We start from the raw sequence: 17,258 nt of genomic DNA, 5'->3' as shown, positions 1-17,258 counted from the left end.
AGGAGTAGCATTTCCTGGAAATTGACTTTTGTGCATTTCTTGAGGTTGTTTGTGGAGATAATTTTTTTTTTTTTTTTTCTCTTAATGGAATGAGTGCTTTATAAGCAGTGGAAAAAACAAAGCAGCTGACTGAAAAGCCAGAGTAAATCAACCTACTGATTTTGTGGCACGTCTTCTATTTGGCAAATACAGATCATGAATCTACCAGAAGTGAACCTGACATTGAAATTACTACCTCTCTACTTATTATTGTCTTGCCCCCACAACTCTGTAATCTTTTTCCCATATAATTTTCCTAAAAACATCATGTGAGGTATATACATCTTTAGAGAGAAAGGTCTGCATTTAATTGCTGTAGATTGTTGTTGCAGGTAACAGCTTACTGGCTGCTTGATGACTGCTCAATATGTTATAGTGATTAAATGGCATTCTTGTCAGTTTACTTCCTTGACTAGTCTTGCGAAAGAAAATGGTTATTTCCATTTACCTATTACTTCTCCTAAGAGGCACTTGCAGTAGTGGTGTATTTTCGGAGAAGAGTATTTTCCAGCCCTACAGAAGTTTCTGAACATCTGCCAGTATCTTATTACTGCTATGTGGTGGACACCTTGTCTACCCTGCAGAGTTCAAAATAAAAGATTAGCAATGTAAAAAGGACAAATACACACAGTTTTCACCCCCATCCCCACCCCACCCCCCTATATATTGACTTTTAGTTTTGTTGTGTAATAAATAATTTATGTTTGACCTTTTAGGTGGGTGTATAGATCATTTTGGTGCAGGCGTAAGTAAAGGTTTATGACTAGAAGAAGAAGATATGAAAAGGGAAAGAGTCTTGGCCTTATTCAAGGAAGGCATTTAAATTCTAGGAAAGGGGTTGAAAAAAGCAGCAAGAATGTTACTGATAAACTAGTGGATAGTAGACAAAGACTAACATGACTGACAAAGCAAAGCCTGTGGAGAGAAGAGGAATATATCTTCTTCTGGCTAGATGTAAAATAATTAAATTAGTGACACTGAAGGGTAGTGCAATGAATTGGCCCTGAAATGCTACTAAAAATCTGTTGTGAATTTAGCTGCTTTTTTTTTTTTTCATGGTTTAGAGATCTTCCAATAAATATGGGAAAATTTAAAAGCAATAGGTTGGTTGGCCAATTACTAAGCCATACAAAGGCAATGTTGCTCTGAATACAAACCAAATAATGAGGAAAAACATTTCTGTTAAAATATGTAAAGACAGTTATTATAAAATTCTGTCCTTTGTTATATTCATGACATTTGATCAACCAAATCTCCGCTTACGTGAACAAGTACCCCTTCACATAGTTTAGTAGAAGTAAAAGGGTCACAGAATTGTTGAGGTTGAAGGGAATCTCTGAAGGTCATCTGGTCCAATCCGGTTGCCCAGGGCCGTGTACAGAAGGCTTTTAAGTATCTTCAAAGATGGAGATTCCACAGCCCTTCTGGGCATCCCGTGCCAGTTCTCAGTCACCAATGCATGCACTTACTCAGACCAGCACTTAATCCTCCCTTTTTCCCTTCAGGGTGTTCATGTTTTGTAGTGGAGGATAAAAAAGTAGTTATAAAGATTGCATTTTGCACTGGAGTATGAGAAGACGGACTACAAAAGAGATTCAGTATACTTTTTTTTTTTTCAGTCATGAAATGTCTAATACAGTACTCCAAAAATGTATCTTTTCCCATTATGATTCTGTTTTTTTTTCAATAAACATAAGTAATAAATATGACAATTTAAGTAAATTTGTCCAATAATATATGTGTAACAGCAACATGAGACCGAAGTTGTGTTTTCTTCAGGACCCTTTTGGGGATATAATTCAGAGACCATGATTACAAAGGAGGCATAAACAAAGGAAAAAATCAAAAGTTGAAGATGCATGTAACTTATGTAGCCTTGGACGTTATGGTACACAGTCTGCAGGACATGGGTCTGCTGTGAGAGGGCTGAGTCTTGCTGAGATCCTGATTCCTGGTGGCAGTCTCAGCCCTGGAGTAGAGGAGTGAGAAGTGTCCCAGACTCCCTGAGGTAGCCAGATGTGTGTGTTGAAACTGAAGTAGCGTTTCCCCACCAGTACCTGATACATAAACACTTGCCATATTTTGGAGCAGTAGGCTTTCAAGTCTTTGGATAATGACTGCAGAGTGGATAGTGGTTGGACAAGTGTGACCAGCACTGGGGATATAACTTACTTATGTTAGTACCTAGCAGAAGCATGTGCCTTGGTGAAAACAGCTTCCACAGAAAGACTGGTGAGCGTTGTGGAGTTCCGAATCTCAATTCTGAGCTTACTTTTTGGGTCTGTGGTCCATTGCAGGCTGGCCTTATAGATTCAATTCAAAGTTGTTCCTCATGCACAGGTTTTAAAGCACAGAAGTTTGGATTTGTTTCGTAATATAATAATATGGTATTTTCATTTCTTCCCCATCTAGTTTAATCTCAAGACTTTGAAAATACAATACACATGGCACAGCCTATAACCTTTTTCCAGATACTACTAATTCTGCTAGTTCATGATTACATCTCAGCTGAAGATGGGGAAACAAGAGCAAGTAAGTCTTAATTTTTGTATTTCAGGTAAGGGCAACTTCAAAGCATGCCTTGAATTTATCATATCCATTTTCAGGTCCACATGTACAGTTCTGTTGATGGTGATTTTTTTCCAGTATGATTTTCCTGGTGAAAATCCTATAATATGTGATAAGTAGCTTAAATATCTTATTTCTCCTTTAAGAAGGGAATATCTTGATTTATCTTTGTGTCTTGGAAGTGCCCAAGGGGGCAGATAGAACTGTAGAACTCCAGTCTTCATTTAAACTTGTGTCTTGAGTATTTATATTTTTATTTCTTCAGATGTCATGTTTTAAATAGCTTAATGTTATGTGAGAAACTAAATAAGAAAAATAAAGGTTCTGTGAGAGGAAGCTGAGATAATCCCAGCTCTGGGACAGGCTTTCTTGCATATTCTTCAAATTAGCATCTGAAACCCCACCAAACCAAGTTTCATACTCTAAATCTGGTGTATGGAAAAAAAAAAAAAAAAAAAGGTAGCTTTTTAAAAGACGAAAGTGGCTGAATAAAAAGAGTGTAGAAAACTTTCCTCTGGCCACAATGATACTTTCAGGGTAGGTCTTCTCCTCCAGTTTTTCTCTCAGTCCAGCATTTTTCAGTATTTTACAACAAACTCCATAAAATTCCTTTGGTCTCTAGGAAGATATATTTTTTTCAGTTTACCTGCACTAAGCTGGACCTACTTTCAGCAGGGTTCAATGATGTCCAAAGTCCCTTCCAGCTGAAATTACTCTGTGATTTTTATCCCTGGACCACAGAGTGATGCACTCTGCTCTCCCCTTGCTCCTTTTCCCAATGTCTTTTCATCACTACTGGTACTGCAAAAGCATCTTTACTGCAGACTGTCATCACTTGCTTTCAAGGAAGGTTAAATCTTGACCTGACCAGAAGTGTTTGCAGGCAGATGTCAAGACAAGACAGAGCTTTCCTTCCCATAGTGTAGTTGCAGCCTTTCACAAAACAGAAAGCGCAATAATACACAGCAACCTGTGTGACCCCATGTGCCATAGGATCTAAATAATCTCTCCTGGTTTTGGCCATCTCCTTACACCTCATATATCAGTTATCTGAGCTCCTTTCACAGTCAATGGAAGGTGATTCTCTCCTCTAGAGAATTATTCCCTCCATCTCAGGATGTGCATATAAATGGATAGGACTGTCCTGTAGAAATGCTTGTGTCAGTTCATGGCCTGTAGCTGGCAATTTAGTTTAAACCATTTGTAAGTGGCTACAACTAGGAGAGCTGAATCCATGCCAAAGTCATCACACAATTACATTATATTTGTTAAATGCTTATGTGATTTTGTATTCTGAAGGTTGAGCTTGTTCATTGAGCATTTTTCTTCTACTAAAATCAGAATATGCTACCAGCAACTTTCAACCAAGAATCAGGGTTTTATAATAACTAGTTCTGTAAGTGCCGTGCAACAGTGTCAGAAGTAAATTCAAATGTATTTGTGAAAGGATTGGATATTACTGCTGAATTCTGGAATATTCAGAATATAGCCATCCTCTGTAGTGTTCTTGGTTTGCAAACAAAAATGAGCTTTTATGTTTATCATCTCTGCAGGCAGAGATATGGAAAAAACTAAAATGTATTCCTCTCTGCTGATTGCATGAAATGCCAATGGCAGCTGAGGAACTGGATTCCAGAATTTTTCATAGTTGTTTCTGGTGATAATGTAAAAAACAGAAAATGGTATGATTTTCAGATACCAAGTTGGATCTGTGCGGCTTACAGAAACAGTCTTGTTTTCTCTGATAAACTCAGTTGATTTTTTTTTTTTTTAATGGAATGTATTTGTTAGTATAGATTCTAATACAAACAGTAATTGATATGAAAAATATTTCCTCTGGAAGAAGAAAGTGGAAGAGTTCATTAAAATATTTGATTTTTTTTTTCTTTTAGGTTGCAGAACTGCTCCAGCAGATTTAGTTTTTATCTTAGATGGCTCTTACAGCGTTGGCCCAGAAAACTTCGAAATAATCAAAAGCTGGCTTGTCAATATTACAAGAAATTTTGACATAGGGCCAAAGTTTATTCAAGTTGGAGTTGTCCAGTACAGCGACTACCCTGTACTTGAAATTCCCCTCGGAACTCATGAATCCACTGAGAACCTTATCAGGGAAATGGAGTCCATACACTATCTGGGAGGAAATACAAGAACAGGAAGAGCTATTCAGTTTGCTTTTGACCATCTTTTTGCGAAATCTTCAAGATTTTTAACAAAAATAGCAGTTGTTCTCACTGATGGAAAGTCCCAAGATGAAGTCAAAGATGTAGCAGCAGAAGCAAGGAAAAATAAAATCACTTTGTTTGCTATTGGTGTTGGCTCAGAAATTGAGGAAGATGAACTTAAAGCTATTGCCAACAGGCCTTCATCAACTTACGTATTTTATGTTGAAGATTATATTGCAATATCAAGAATTAAAGAAGTTATAAAGCAGAAACTCTGTGAAGGTAATTAATTGATTATAACGTATTTCAGGTGTGCAGAATGTAGTTCTGTACCCATATTTCTTTATTTCACAAGCAGAATGAATGATGAAGGTGATCTAAGGCACCTGATAATATTTACTATGATCTTTCATTTTGATCTTGTTTGTGGAAATCACCCCCAAAATGTTATCTTCTCTGTTAAACAAAGAGGTACATTTGGGAAAGATATGGTGGTTTAATACAATGTGTGTTTAATTTTAGTATGTAGCATTTTGCCCTGAGCCTCACATTTTTTGCATTGGTAAAATTTGGAAACCCTAAAATAGTTGAGCAATTCTCATAAAGATGAGAATATAGAGATTACTTTATACTTTTCCTAGGTGTGGCTGATACTTATCCACAGTCTAAGCATTTCTTCTTGACAGTTAAGAGGATAACCTATCATTACAAGTAACCTATCATTACAAACAGGAGTTCTTCTGCTAGCGTGTGTTGAAAAACCCAGAAGAAAGACTCTTGGCAAAAATGCCTGGGACTGTAACAAGCTGTTATGATCTTTTTTAGAAGGATTTTCTAGAAAAATTAGCCAAGACCAACACCGTAAAATGACTTTTTAGCTTTAGAATGCTAGCAGCATTACTGCATTGAGTTTTTTGATAACTGTAAAACAATGGCTTTCCCATGTATATAAAAAAGATAGCAAATTGCTTCTAAACTAGATCACTCCGGACTCTGTTATACAGTGAATACTTATCAGTGTTATTATACATGTTTTATTACCAAGAACTTATGCAAGTCATATTTCATTTGTACCGTATCTCTGCACTTAGTAAGAATGAAAAACAGTTTTCGTTTGCTCTCACTTTGAGTATGGACTTTATTGAAAAAATGTGGTGATACGTTGAGGATAATGGTGTTTATTTCTTGATACACTTAATGAAAATCATAATTCCTTGTGGCTGATGTAGTAAGGTGGTCAGTCCAAAAATTAAATCAGCTAAGTGCAGCTAAATTCTTTAATAAAACTTCATGCAGGGAGTAATTCCCCAAAATAAACACAATATTTTCCTTCAATAAAGTTTAGAAGTGACATTATATTTCATCAAGATGGATTTTCTGCTTTCTGAATTAACTAGTATCCTTTAAAATTCAATTGTGATGTTTGACGTGACTTTTACAGCAGTAATCTGTGAATGTTGACTACATACACAAAAGTGTACTTAATTGTCTTACTTTGTGACCCACACTTCCACTCTGTTACACTGCGCTCTTCCCTCATGTTAGCACTGAGATATCTATCTCAAAGAGCAGAGCCAGCTGGCAGCTTCATTTCTAACTGCAATGTCTTTAGCAGGTGAAATGAAAGACTAGTAAACTGGAAATTTTATATCTGAGTGGTGGATTACTTTATTTATGTTCTTAGGATTCACTTTGACTCTTTGAGGGGAAGTTCCATGAGGGCAGAGAAGCAATGGTTTGGACTGTGATCAACAACATGAGACTGCCTGAAAATTTTGGAACTCTCTCTTTACTGTCTTTGTATCAATGTCTAAAAAAACGCTAGCCTGTACCCTATGGCATTTTTAACATCATTATTATGTGAACATAGATATAAGGGTATAGGGGAAGTATTTCCTTTTTGGAAAAAGGAGTTTGAGGTTTGGTGGTTCGTGTAGCAAGTAGTGCTATTATGATCAGCCTTGCAGATGAAGGGCTCTTGTGTCTTTTGGGAGCTCTAGCGTTCATTTTAGAGTACGGCAGGATGAAAAAATCTGCTGAACCTGTCATCCAGAAAGGACAACGTGGCTGAAAGAGTCCCCAAATATTAAGTAATATTAAATATTTCATATTTTAGCTGAAAGTCGAATGTTCCTATAGTATTACTGTTTTCTAGCAAAAATCTAGAAAAGATTGTGTATTGGGAATGCATTTTAAAACAATACTCAATGCAGACCTCAAGTATTTCTGGAGGATGCTGAGAAAAGTTCCTTTGTGCTAGATAATGGGATTTAACATCAAAAAGCTATTTCATGCTTTTTGATGGAAGGAAAAACAAAGCATCTGAAAACTATAGCAAAACACTAAAAGGGAACAAGATTTCAGTAACTAGAGAGCTGCTGTGACTGGTAGTATGGACTGGAAACACAACATTGTTTCCCATGGAAGACAGTTCTTAATTTTGTCACTGACTCCTGCATCTTGTATAATGACTAACCTTCCTGGGAATGTTTTTATGTAATGCTTCAATGTGCCATTGGAAAGAATAGTTTCCTAATGTATGATTTTACACATGCTTAATTTGTATTGTATTGTTTTGGAATAGTTACTTGGGCCTTGGTAAAGTGTAATGGCCCTTTGACATAAAGCAATCCTATTTCTGCATTTATTTTTTGATTTTACACCCAATTTCTAGTACTGTAACTGATAAGAGATTCTTGCATTCATTTTTGTGCCAGAGTATGTAATCTGTATTAATGGCAGTATGACCGTTATTCAGCTTTGAAATAAATGAGATTAGAAAGTGTTTCCATGATAAGAATGCACAGTGAAGAAACCTGAAAAAATAAGGTGTTATTACTCTAATATCAAAGTATGTAGACTTAAATCCTGCATCTGTGTTTTGAGAAGGAAAGTTGTGTTGGACTTTGTATTTTTCTTTTTTTTTTTTTTTTTAAGCATTCAGAGAGTAGACATTTTAGTTTCCAAAATATAGGCAGAGTTCTTGTAATTCTTTCTTGTGGAACTGGACAGATAACTTTTCATATATTATTAATGTGGGAGACAGGTGACACTTGGCTGTGGGGAGGAAGAGAAAACTAAGGGGAATATGCATGGCTTCTTGCTGCTGCCCTAAGTACCTGTGGCATGTCCCCTGAATTTTCTTAGTGTATATATATCCTGCCTCCCCCGCCAGAATGGGGTAGCTTCTGGGTTCGTCAGAAAGAGAAGCTGTGCAGCATTTCTCATACTATAAAGAGAAGCCAGTCTAGACCTTTGAGCTGATAATTCCCTGCCACTGAAGCGTGAGTTTTCCAGCCCATGGCTGGTCCAGACGGAGATGAGAGAACTCTCCACCCCTTCTTTGGAATGTATTTCTAGCCTCTTCCCTTTCTATGAACTGATGCTTTTCTGAAGAAACAATGGGAAATGAATGATGGAAATGAATTTGTTATAAATAGCTTAGCATAATTTTAATAAAACAATAAGTTGTTTGCTTTCTTTTCATTGATTTATCACTCTTCTACAATGTTGGCTTTAGCATTAAATTTCACTCTCTATTTTTTTTTTTTTTGAGACAATTTAGATCCACTGCCTAGTATTGTTTATGTGTAAAGACAATTAAACAGAGATAACATTCAGCTAACTTTAATTTCCACAGAAAATATATCACACAATATTTGTCCAGTGAGAATAGCTTCACGCAGATTTCCATGTAACAGACAAAATAGATCAGAGTCCATTTGAGCAAGAGAAGATAAAAAAATTATTTGCGGATAATTCTACCTTTGCCCATTTTCAACCCAGTTTTAGAGTTGAGAGGGATGCTGGAATAATCCAAATTGTTAGTGCATCGTGGAAACTAACATGTATAATTTTGTAGCATTTTGAAACCATGCAATTTTAGAAATTCAATTTTTTTTTAGTCTGATGTAATACCTTTTAGCTACAATTAGTGATAATTCAAAATAGTCTGTGAATGTAATTGCAGTAAAATACGACATCTCAGTATTCTTGCTTCATGTCTTTGGGGATTCTGCATGTCACTTCTCTCATATGACACTTAACTGGCAGTCTCAATCCCCTTCTCAAAAGGCAGCTATAAAAAAGGTAGGTGAGAGGTTACTTTTTGAAAGTTTTAAGTTATATTGTGAACTATACTTACATTTATTACTTTGCAGAATCTGTTTGTCCGACAAGAATTCCAGTGGCAGCTCGAGATGAAAAAGGATTTGACATTCTTGTAGGATTAGGTGTGAAGAAAAAGGTTAAAAAGAGAATTCAAATACCAACCACTAATGCAAAAGCTTATGAAGTAACTTCACGTGTTGACCTGTCAGAATTGACAAGGTATTTAAAGTTATAAATACACTTTTAAATTTAGTAAGATTTTTTTTTCTTAAAGTGAGAGAGACTTATTTTAAGATTTATACAAAAGTTCAAGTACTGTCTTTTATTTCCCCTCTGCCCCCTTATCTAGGAATGTGTTTCCAGAAGGTCTGCCTCCATCCTATGTGTTTGTTTCCACTCAAAGATTTAAAGTGAAAAAGACGTGGGATTTATGGAGAATTCTGAGTCTGGATAAGAGACCACAGATAGCAGTCACTATTAATGGAGAAGAGAAAACATTATCATTCACTACAACAAGTCTAATAAATGGCACACAGGTTATTACTTTTGCTTCACCTCATGTAAAGGTAAGGAGTAAGGAATACTCATTTAAGTACACACTATTCCTTTGCTCTTTATGTTTTTTTAAAAATGCATGGTCTTATTTTTGGCTGCTTAGGCATTTAAAAATAGATGAGACGTACTTTCACTGTGTTTCCAGAGTGTTCACAGTGATCATCACTCTAAATGCTTTGCAGGTGCTTTCTACTCAGTAGTTTCCAGCAGGTAATTGTGAATATCACAGAGACTTTTTCATATTCTGGGAAGTATTTTCTGCCTTGAATATAGAGACTAGAAAAGGTGAATGAAAATATTCCATTTTTAGAGTTTTTGTCAAGTGTCTAAATTCCTTGAAAATACATAATGGTAGAAGTTACTTTCTTCTTGAGAAGAGTAAATAGCATCTTACAAAATGAGAGCTCAATCTGGATTTGTCTAGTTCTCTCTTAAATAAAAATTCCTACTTATTTTTCTCACTGAAGGGATTCCCCTCTTTGTGCAAACCAATTTTATTGTCTTCTAGTCTAATCTGAAGTTTCTCTTGCAACTTTTTTTAGTAGTTTCCAGTGGAGTATTCAACTCCTGTAAGAAAGATTGTCTTGGTTGTAGGTGAGAGGAGATTGAATATCTCTACTCTTGCCTTTGTAGCAGTATCAGAGTATGCAACCCAGAGGTTCCCATTCCCGCCACAGGCAGTGTTATTTAAATGAACAAAGAGGGATGCTTCAGCAGACAAAGATTTACTGCTGGAGTGCTTCATGGTCAAGTGGGTTCAACTTTTCTGGGAAGCAGTAGCCTGCGTCCAAATTCTTACTCCAATTCAGGCTGAAGGAATTCGAAATATAAATCCTCTGAGAAGGAGGAACTCCTGTCCAAGAAAAGGTCTTAACTACTAAGCTTTTGCTAGGGAGAGGTATTTTATTCTTCTGTTATTGGATGGAGAATTTTACTTTTTCTTTCCAAATTTCCTCTGCCTTTTTATAGTTCTTTGTAGGTGAAATAATTTTACTTTTTTTTTAAGGAGCAGTGTTAAACTTGATTTACTGGAAATTGTTAGAAAATTCAGTTTCAAGTCAATCTGAAAATTGTATTTAATTGTTTCTGGCAGCTACAGTTGACAGATCAATCTTACTCCTGCAGTCCCAGGTATCCATAAACTTCACCATGAAAAGTCTTTTGCTATTTTTCTTTTGTGCTTCTCCATGCTTGTGTTGCTGTTGTGGAGAACAATGATTTTATGCCCTTTTTAGAACTTTATGTCTCTAAACATACTATAAATGTCACCATGCTTTTAATGAACCTTTTTATTTAATAAAATTTTATGATAATTTATCACTTCTACTCAGGAAAATGGAAATGTTATATTTTCTGATCTGTTGGTTATTTTATCTTGTAATGAGAGCCATTGTAAATAAATTATAAACCCAATCTACAAATGAAAACAAAATAGAAACAGAGGTGCTATCTAAGGGTGTATACTATTAAGTGAAGTAAACTTAATTTTTGTTTATGTCTGCAAAAGGTAACAAAGATATATAACATACTGAAAAATGTATGTTTCAGTTTTATGTATACCAATATAGTGTGGAATTAATATCTATTAAATTTAGATATATAAAAGATAAGCATCTAGGCTAGGCTAGGCTAAAGAGCTAGATTATTTTTGAAGTTAATGGATAGGCTCAAGAAGGTTCCCATGTTAAATTTAATTTCTAAGGCAGGTGAGATAAATACTTCTTTAAAGATATCTCTCATTTTCTATTACTGGTTTAAACTAAATTTTAAGCTTTAGAAACCTGAGGTTTTGTGAGATTATGAATGTAATATTTGGTTTATTCATTGCAATATTGTGTTCTGTCTGCCAATATCATGTCGTCTTTAAGATTTTTTTTCATAAGAGATTTAGTAGAAACACTTTCAGGTACCAACTCATTTTCACTATGATTTAAGATCTGAAGTGCTTCAGACAGTAAGCCACTGCTGAACAAAAGGCCTCTGGTTTCATATTTTTAACAAATACAAGTTTGATCATGTTCAAGATCACAGACTAAAAAAATCTATGTGAGTTATAAAATAATTCTGAAATAAGGATTAATTATTACCAAATACCGTCTTCTCAGTTATAATATTACTTAGCATTAGCAGTAGTTTTAAGTGTTGAAGTGCAGTTTTATTGTTATTTAAATTGAAGACGTTTTGTTTTAAACAATTCTGTTTTCTTCACTTTTCTTAGACATTGTTTGATGAAGGCTGGCATCAAATTCGTCTCTTAGTAACAGAAGACTTTGTAACTTTGTATATAGATGGCCAAGAAACTGAAATGAAGCCATTACATCCTGTTTTAGGTATTTACATCAGTGGCCTAACCCAAATAGGCAAATATTCTGGAAAAGAAGAAACTGTACAGGTAAGCATATGCTAAAACCACAATAACTCAGAAATTCTGCTGTAGATTAACATTGCATTGGTGCCTTCTGTTTTCTGGAACTTACTCTCCTAATTCACACTGGGCTGAAATTTAATATTCAAAATTTTAATATATAAGAGGGAACATATATGGTAAAGAGGACTCAGCACAACTGATAGATCCTGTGTGGTGGGTGCTTAATTGGTCTCACTGACATCAAGGGGCATTTATTTTTGCTGAAACACAAACTTGATGCAATGGGGTCTCCAAAATTTGGGAAACTATCTCAAAGCAGGGGATTTCCTCTGTGTTTGACACTTGCATATACTTTCCTTCCATCACTGTATGGGTTATGCTTGTAAAAGAGGGAGAGAACAAAATTTTGATGAAATTTCTCATCACTACTTATCACGAAAATACAGGATGTATCAACTCTGTTTCTGTCATACTGCAAATATTTGATACTCAAACTGCCACGGTTTGATTCTGCTGTGCTGGAAGCCCCCCCTGAAAACCCCTGTACCAAGGTTCTCCTCTGTTCTGAGGAACATTAAAGTTCTTTTGCCTTCAGTTCACTGCAGATGCCAAAAAGCTGGTTAAAACTTGAGGCTGTATAAGTAAAGGCTGTGTAAACCAGTGGTGAAGACTATTATGTTGACAGTATTCCAGATGTTGGCTAAATAGATTGTTTCCTTATATTTACAACAGTGTGGTAATGACATTACTAATTAGACATAGTAATGGAAACAGTTCTAAGAAATTGTGCAGTCGACATGCTGGAGGGAAGGGATGTCATTCAGAGGGACCTTGACAGGCTTGAGAGGTGGGCCCATGCAAACCTCATGAAGTTCAACAAGGCCAAGTGCAAGGTCCTGCACATGGGTCAGGGCAATCCCAAACACAAATACAGGCTGGGCAATGAGTGGATTGAGAGCAGCCCTGCAGAGAAGGACTTGGGGGTGTTGGTGGATGGAAAACTGACTATGAGCCAGAAAACCAACCGTATCCTGGGCTGCATCAAGAGAAGTGTGGCCAGCAGGTCGAGGGAGGTGATTCTTCCCCTCTGCTCCACTCTCTCACCCACCTGCAGTGCTGTGTCCAGCTCTGGGGGCCCCAACATAAGACGGACGTGGACCTGCTCAAGCGAGTCCAGAGGAGGCCATGAAGATGATCAGGGGGCTGAAGCACCTCGCCTGTGAGGACAGGCTGAGAGAGTTGGGGTTGTTCAACCTGGAGAAGAGAAGGCTCTGGGGAGACCTTATAGTGGCCTTCCAGTACTTAAAGGGGGCTACAGGAAAGATGGGGAGGGACTCTTTATCAGGGAGTGTGGTGATAGGACAAGGAGTAATGGTTTTAAACTGAAATAGGGTAAATTCAGATTAGATACAAGGAAGAAATTCTTTACTGTGAGGGTGGTGAGACACTGGCACAGGTTTCCCAGAGAAGCTGTGGCTGCCCCCTCCCTGGCAGTGTTCAAGGCCAGGCTGGACGGGGCTTTGAGCAACCTGGGCTAGTGGAAGGTGTCCCTGCCCATGGCAGGGGGGCTGGAACTGGATGATCTTTAAGGTCCCTTCCAAGCCAAAGCATTGTATGAAACACTGAATTACATAAATAGATGTTACTTCTAGTTATTTCAAAAGCAATGCTTTTTTTTTTTTTTTACTCTTAATTTCATGATCCTTACTGCTCCTATTAAAATATTTTAATGTGTTTTGCATCATCTTCAGATGGCTTTACTCAGTTACTCCAGAATTTTGTGCATTTGTAGCCAAGCTTCAGTTCTACTAAAAGTGTATATGGAAACTTGGATGATGTACTGTGTGTGACTCAGCATTTCTGGTGGTAACATTGTCCGTATACTAAAGTACCCCTTTGTGAAAACTACTGAATGTTTGTCACAGATTTCTGACAGGGCTTTAAGCACTTATTGCAAGGAAAGTAGAGATTTCAGAATTGTAATCAATTGTCTCATGCATTTTCTCTGTCAGTGCAGTATTATCCCATTTTTATAGTTTTGTGCATTCTAGGATTAGAGGGTTGGTTGATTTGTTGTTTTTGTGTCTGTTTTTTTCCTCTAAATCACTGCAGAAATGGGACTTTATAAATTTTAGATTCTCGGTAATACAGTTTTTGAGTAAAAGAGTGTTAGTAACAAGACGTTATCTAAAATAAAAATGAAAACATTTTAGGAAGGTTGAATTGTACAAGATCCTCTTCTGATAGTGGACTAGAAAAAAAAAAAGTAGAAAATCTGCCTCAGGTAACAATTTTGTATTTGCAGATGATCTCTATAATCTAAAATGGTATTTCTTTTGTCCGTTTTCTCGGACTGTGATGCATTTTGCAAAGCATTAACAGTCAAACTTTTCCAGTGTATTTCTATTTAAACTATGATTATAGAGAAATATTGTAATGAATCTGCATACCACCTTTCAGTGAAAAGGTATTTTGAAATCCTTTAAGAAAGAAATCAATTAGAGTTGGATACAAGAATCTTCTTCAGAGATTCTTTGGTGAATTTTCATTCTCTTTCTGTGTTCTGATTCAATGTTTCCTAGTGATATTTTGCAAGTGTTCTCAATTTGATTAGTATCTTACTGGCTGAAGTGCTTTCCAGTAGAGCGATGATAAACCTGTGTACGTACTTAAGTGTTGTGAGTTGTAGACATTTTAAATTTGAAAACACATATTACTAGGCATGGTATTAACAGACTCCATTTTCTGTGCTTCCTTCCTCTGCTAGTCCAATTTATAGTCTGTGATTTCAAATAAGTGTAACAGGGCTTTTTTCTCTTTGCAGTGATGATAGTTTATGCTAGAAAAACTGACTTCAGTGGTTTCATTTTTCTTCGGTATAGTGACAGAGCAGAATGGCACAAACTTTTGCTTACCTGGTGCCAGTGTTTTTATTGGTTGCTTTTTAAAGCTTTACGTCATACAGCTAAACTCTAAACCAAGTTCTTTAAAGTGTCACAGATGCCTTCTGATGCTTCAGCAAAGCTTATTAATCTTATATCTGGTAGAGACAGGTCAGTGTAGAAACATCTCATGACTGTTAAGGTTAAAAGGAAAAGGCTGGTTTTGCCTGTGCTGTTCTAACTTGATTCCCAGTGATACTGGCAGCCAGTGTAATTCGTGCTGTGCGTGTTTGGATTTATTGTCAAGAATTAGGGGCGGTGATTTCTATTAATTTAGAAATAAAATCTTGGATTGATTATTTTTCTTTAAATAATTCCATTACAGAGTGTTTAATTGGTTGAATGTATTAATCATTGTGATTATATGCCTGACTAAAAATGTTTCTATATCTTTAATTCATTTTTAACTCCAATGGACACACAGACTTCCAGTTTCTCTTGCTTTTTATTTTTTTTTCATTTTTTAAACTTGTGGGTTATATAATTTAAGAAAAGTATAAACTCATTTAGTGTCAGACTGTTAACACTTTCTCTAAAGAAGGTCTTTTATGTTTTGAATTATAGTTTGATATACAAAAACTGCGGATCTACTGTGACCCAGAGCAAAATAAACGAGAAACAGTCTGTGAGATCCCAGGATTTGTGAGTATGGTAGATGAACTTTTGAGGACTACTTGACATATTTTACAAATCACTGTTTAAGGCTGTCTCAATGAATTCTTACAATAAATAATACATTGATTCAGCTGGTGCAGACAAATGCTTGTTACCTGTGCAGTATCAAGTGACACAGAACGTATCAGTTTTCAACCTTATTTTTGCACAAAAGTATTTTAAAAGGTTTCTTTGTTTAGATACTTGATGGTGGAAATTTGACAGCAGTATAGAAGAATCTCAATCTTCTGTTAAAATTTAAGATTTTAAACATTATAAATTAATAAAACTTCTAGGTTATGGCAGTGTAAAATACTTTATATATTACTTTTTTTCTCTGATATACTTCTTGCTAGGTCATATATTTCTCGTCTGATATACTTCTTGTCAGGTGATAAGATCTTGTCAGATAATGTCTGAAATTCTTGTGCATAACCAAGAAACTTGTATTTTTAAATCACCTTTTCCTATCAGAATTATCTATGCAGATGTCTCTGTTAAATATCACATTAATTGATGTGTTGCCAAGAGTTTGTGATGTTATGGATAAGACAAAAATAAAATGATCTTCAGGATTTTATGATTCGTGTACACTATTAGGAATCTTACGGGGATCCTTTGACCTACCCTTTGCCCTCTTACTTACAGTTAATTATACAATGAAATGTAAAACACATGTAAACAGATTTGGAAACCATTCATGACACACAGTTGGAACCAGTTTTTCAAAAGTATTCAGCTGCCATCTCAAAATATAAGCAAGAGATTGTTTTATATGTACAGTTTCCTTCAAAATGTCCTCCTGTGTTTGGTGTCTAAAACAAACTGAACTAAAGATAATCAGACACCAGTGTCTTACTGTGTAAACCCATGTTCCTCATGTAGTGATGTGGCTTAGTATTAGGACCATTTTGCCAGTTTGAAAATAAAACCTGTGAATCTTCAACATCCAGATATTTTATTTTTCTCAGACTTGCACAGTCCCCCAGCTGGTCTGTTTTTCTTCTTTTTCTTTGGAGCCAGTGTGTCTATTGCAATCACAGCTTTCATTTAAGCAATGAGTATGTGGCTGGATTATTAGCTGATCTGAAATCTGACTTTATGTGTCAAGAACTAATGGGTTCAGGAACACTTTCGTAAAGTTAGCTTTAAATCCTCAAGTAAATTTAGTATTTGGCTGTTTAACTGCACCACGTATCTTTTTGCTCTTTAAAAAACAGAAGTAGGATATGAAAAGTAAACAAATGAAAAAATTTTTTGCATCGAGAAAGCAAACACTAAGAAGTCCATCATATCTTGCATTCTCTGTGATTTGGCAAGAAACCCAAGCAAAAAGATTGCTTTTTTGCCGGTTTAGTTTCACTTGCTGTTGTTATAAATTAAATTTGGACTTTATCCATGAAATTCTGGACTCTTTCAGAAAATAAAAAATGTTGGATGATCTCCAAGGAAGAATATGTGGTTTGTGGTTGTATTCTGTCAGAGTGTGGTTGTGTCATTAGAGGTCCTGAAATAAGCAGAGGCTGTATGTACTATTTACAGCTTGAATTCATCCCCTTTCCCAAAGATACCTAGCTGTGTAGTAATTTTAAGCTTCTTCTGTGATCCGTGGAGAAAGATAATCTTCTCTAGAGGTTGCCTAAGATGAAAAGAATACAAAAGAAGCTGTCTCTCTCCACAGAATGTGTATGAAGTCTGTGGTGACTGTGCATTAGAAAACTCCTGTACATGGTTGCTACTAAACTATTAAGACAGACATATTAATGGTTGATATGCTGAAATATTTGGGGATGGATTGTTCTGTGGTGTTGCAGATATTGGAAGACTCAATTCAGTTGATAGCAGAGCCTAATGCAGTCA

The 17,258-nt window shown here is 35.9% G+C and overlaps 1 protein-coding gene across 1 annotated transcript in view; it reads left to right on the top strand.

The window, feature by feature from the left end:
- The window catches only part of COL21A1 (collagen type XXI alpha 1 chain), a 111,456-nt gene that overhangs the window by 26,589 nt on the left and 67,609 nt on the right, over positions 1-17,258 (top strand). The window contains exons 2-7 of the mRNA XM_074922489.1: positions 2,452-2,571; positions 4,500-5,051; positions 8,930-9,098; positions 9,229-9,445; positions 11,653-11,826; positions 15,309-15,386. Of these exons, the coding sequence (XP_074778590.1) occupies positions 2,484-2,571; positions 4,500-5,051; positions 8,930-9,098; positions 9,229-9,445; positions 11,653-11,826; positions 15,309-15,386 (1,278 nt within the window). The 5' untranslated portion in view covers positions 2,452-2,483. The remainder of the gene's footprint in view (positions 1-2,451; positions 2,572-4,499; positions 5,052-8,929; positions 9,099-9,228; positions 9,446-11,652; positions 11,827-15,308; positions 15,387-17,258) is intronic.

The sequence above is a fragment of the Athene noctua genome, chromosome 1, assembly GCF_965140245.1.
Source record: "Athene noctua chromosome 1, bAthNoc1.hap1.1, whole genome shotgun sequence".
NCBI classification, from domain to species: domain Eukaryota; kingdom Metazoa; phylum Chordata; class Aves; order Strigiformes; family Strigidae; genus Athene; species Athene noctua.
The sequence above is the reverse complement of the archived record's forward strand: the minus strand, read 5'-3'. Positions and strand labels throughout refer to the sequence as shown.